General features: G+C 39.6%; 1 protein-coding gene across 2 annotated transcripts in view; it reads right to left on the bottom strand.

Moving 5' to 3' along the window:
• HSD17B13 (hydroxysteroid (17-beta) dehydrogenase 13) overlaps window positions 1-1,338 on the bottom strand; it is a 24,183-nt gene that overhangs the window by 19,024 nt on the left and 3,821 nt on the right. Inside the window, exon 2 of one of the 2 annotated variants that reach the window (XM_011990748.1) lies at window positions 741-848. The exons of the other annotated variant lie outside the window; for it this stretch is intronic. Within the exon in view, the coding sequence (XP_011846138.1) occupies window positions 741-848 (108 nt within the window). The remainder of the gene's footprint in view (window positions 1-740; window positions 849-1,338) is intronic. 2 annotated transcript variants of the gene reach the window in all.

Genomic DNA, 1,338 nt, shown 5'->3' with positions numbered 1-1,338 from the left:
TAGAGATAGAGTCTCACTACATTGCCCAGGCTGGTCTCGAGCTCTTGGTCTCATGTGATCCTTCCACGTTGGCCTCACAAAGTGCTGGGATTACATGTGTGAACCACTGCACCTGGTCTAAAGTGCTGGTTGGGTAATCCTGGTTTCATAACCTACTAAGTACATGACCTTGGTCTGGCTTAACCTCTGTAAGTCATAATTTGCTCATTTGTAAAATGAAGTTTACAGGGTTATTGTAGGGATTTGATTAAAAAATGTAAAGTTTGTTGGAATGCTTAGTTCATTGTGATTATTTGATATTTACTCTTTTAAAATAATTGTGATAATAATTATTAATATTACATTTTCTATAGAAGACTACATTAACAGCAAAATAAAATCTCACAAGGGAAATAAGTAAAGAGAAGGCAGAATTACTGCAAAGTTAATAGGACTAAAACAAAACTAGGAAGTGATCCATATTCCCTTATGATAAATCATTTGTCAGTCACTCTGTGTCACTGCTCACACTTCTGATCAGAATGAAATTGATTAATAATATGAATAATAATAATAGGCAGAGTTGAGTGGATTACATACATGAAAAAAAGTATATATCCTTCCTTGGTCACATAACTACTTCAGTTAGCAGCTAAAATCCATTTAAATCAGGCAGTCATAAAGAATTTTCTCATTTTCCATGTCATCAGCGTCGTAGGAAACAAAATCATCTGAAGAAATTTGTGAACCTGAAGTCTCACCTGATTTAGAGAGCGATAGATTTCTTCTCTGTTGCTGCAGTCTACCACGTACGCATGCGCAGTGACGCCTAGTTTTCGGCACTCAGCTGCAGTTTCCTCCACACCACGCTTTAATTGGAAGAAACAAATTCCGGAAAAAAAGTGGAGAAGACATTGGAGAACAAAAATTTTTAAAAGAATTAACATTCGGCTTGGCGCGGTGGCTCACGCCTGTAATCCCAGCACTTTGATTGGCCGAGGAGGGCGGATCACGAGGTTAGGAGTTCAAGACCAGCCTGGCCAACATGGTGAAACCCCGTCTCTACTGAAAATTAGCCAGGCCTGATGCAAAATTAGCCAGGCCTGATGGTGTGGGCCTGTAATCCCAGCTACTTGGGAGGCTGAGGCAGGAGAATTGCTTGAGCCTGGGAGGAAGAAGTTGCAGTGAGCAGAGACAGTGCCACTGGACTCCAGCCTAGGCAAACTGCACTCCAGCCTAGGCAACAACGTGAGACTCTGTCTCCAAAAAAAAAAAAAAAAAAAAAAAAATTAACATTCATGCCCAAAATGAACGATTAACATTCATTTTGGACATGAAGGTAGTTAATCTTTTAAAAAT

Source organism: Mandrillus leucophaeus, unplaced genomic scaffold, assembly GCF_000951045.1.
Source record: "Mandrillus leucophaeus isolate KB7577 unplaced genomic scaffold, Mleu.le_1.0 Scaffold381, whole genome shotgun sequence".
Classification (NCBI taxonomy): Eukaryota; Metazoa; Chordata; class Mammalia; order Primates; family Cercopithecidae; genus Mandrillus; species Mandrillus leucophaeus.
This window is presented reverse-complemented; position numbering and strand designations above follow the sequence as displayed.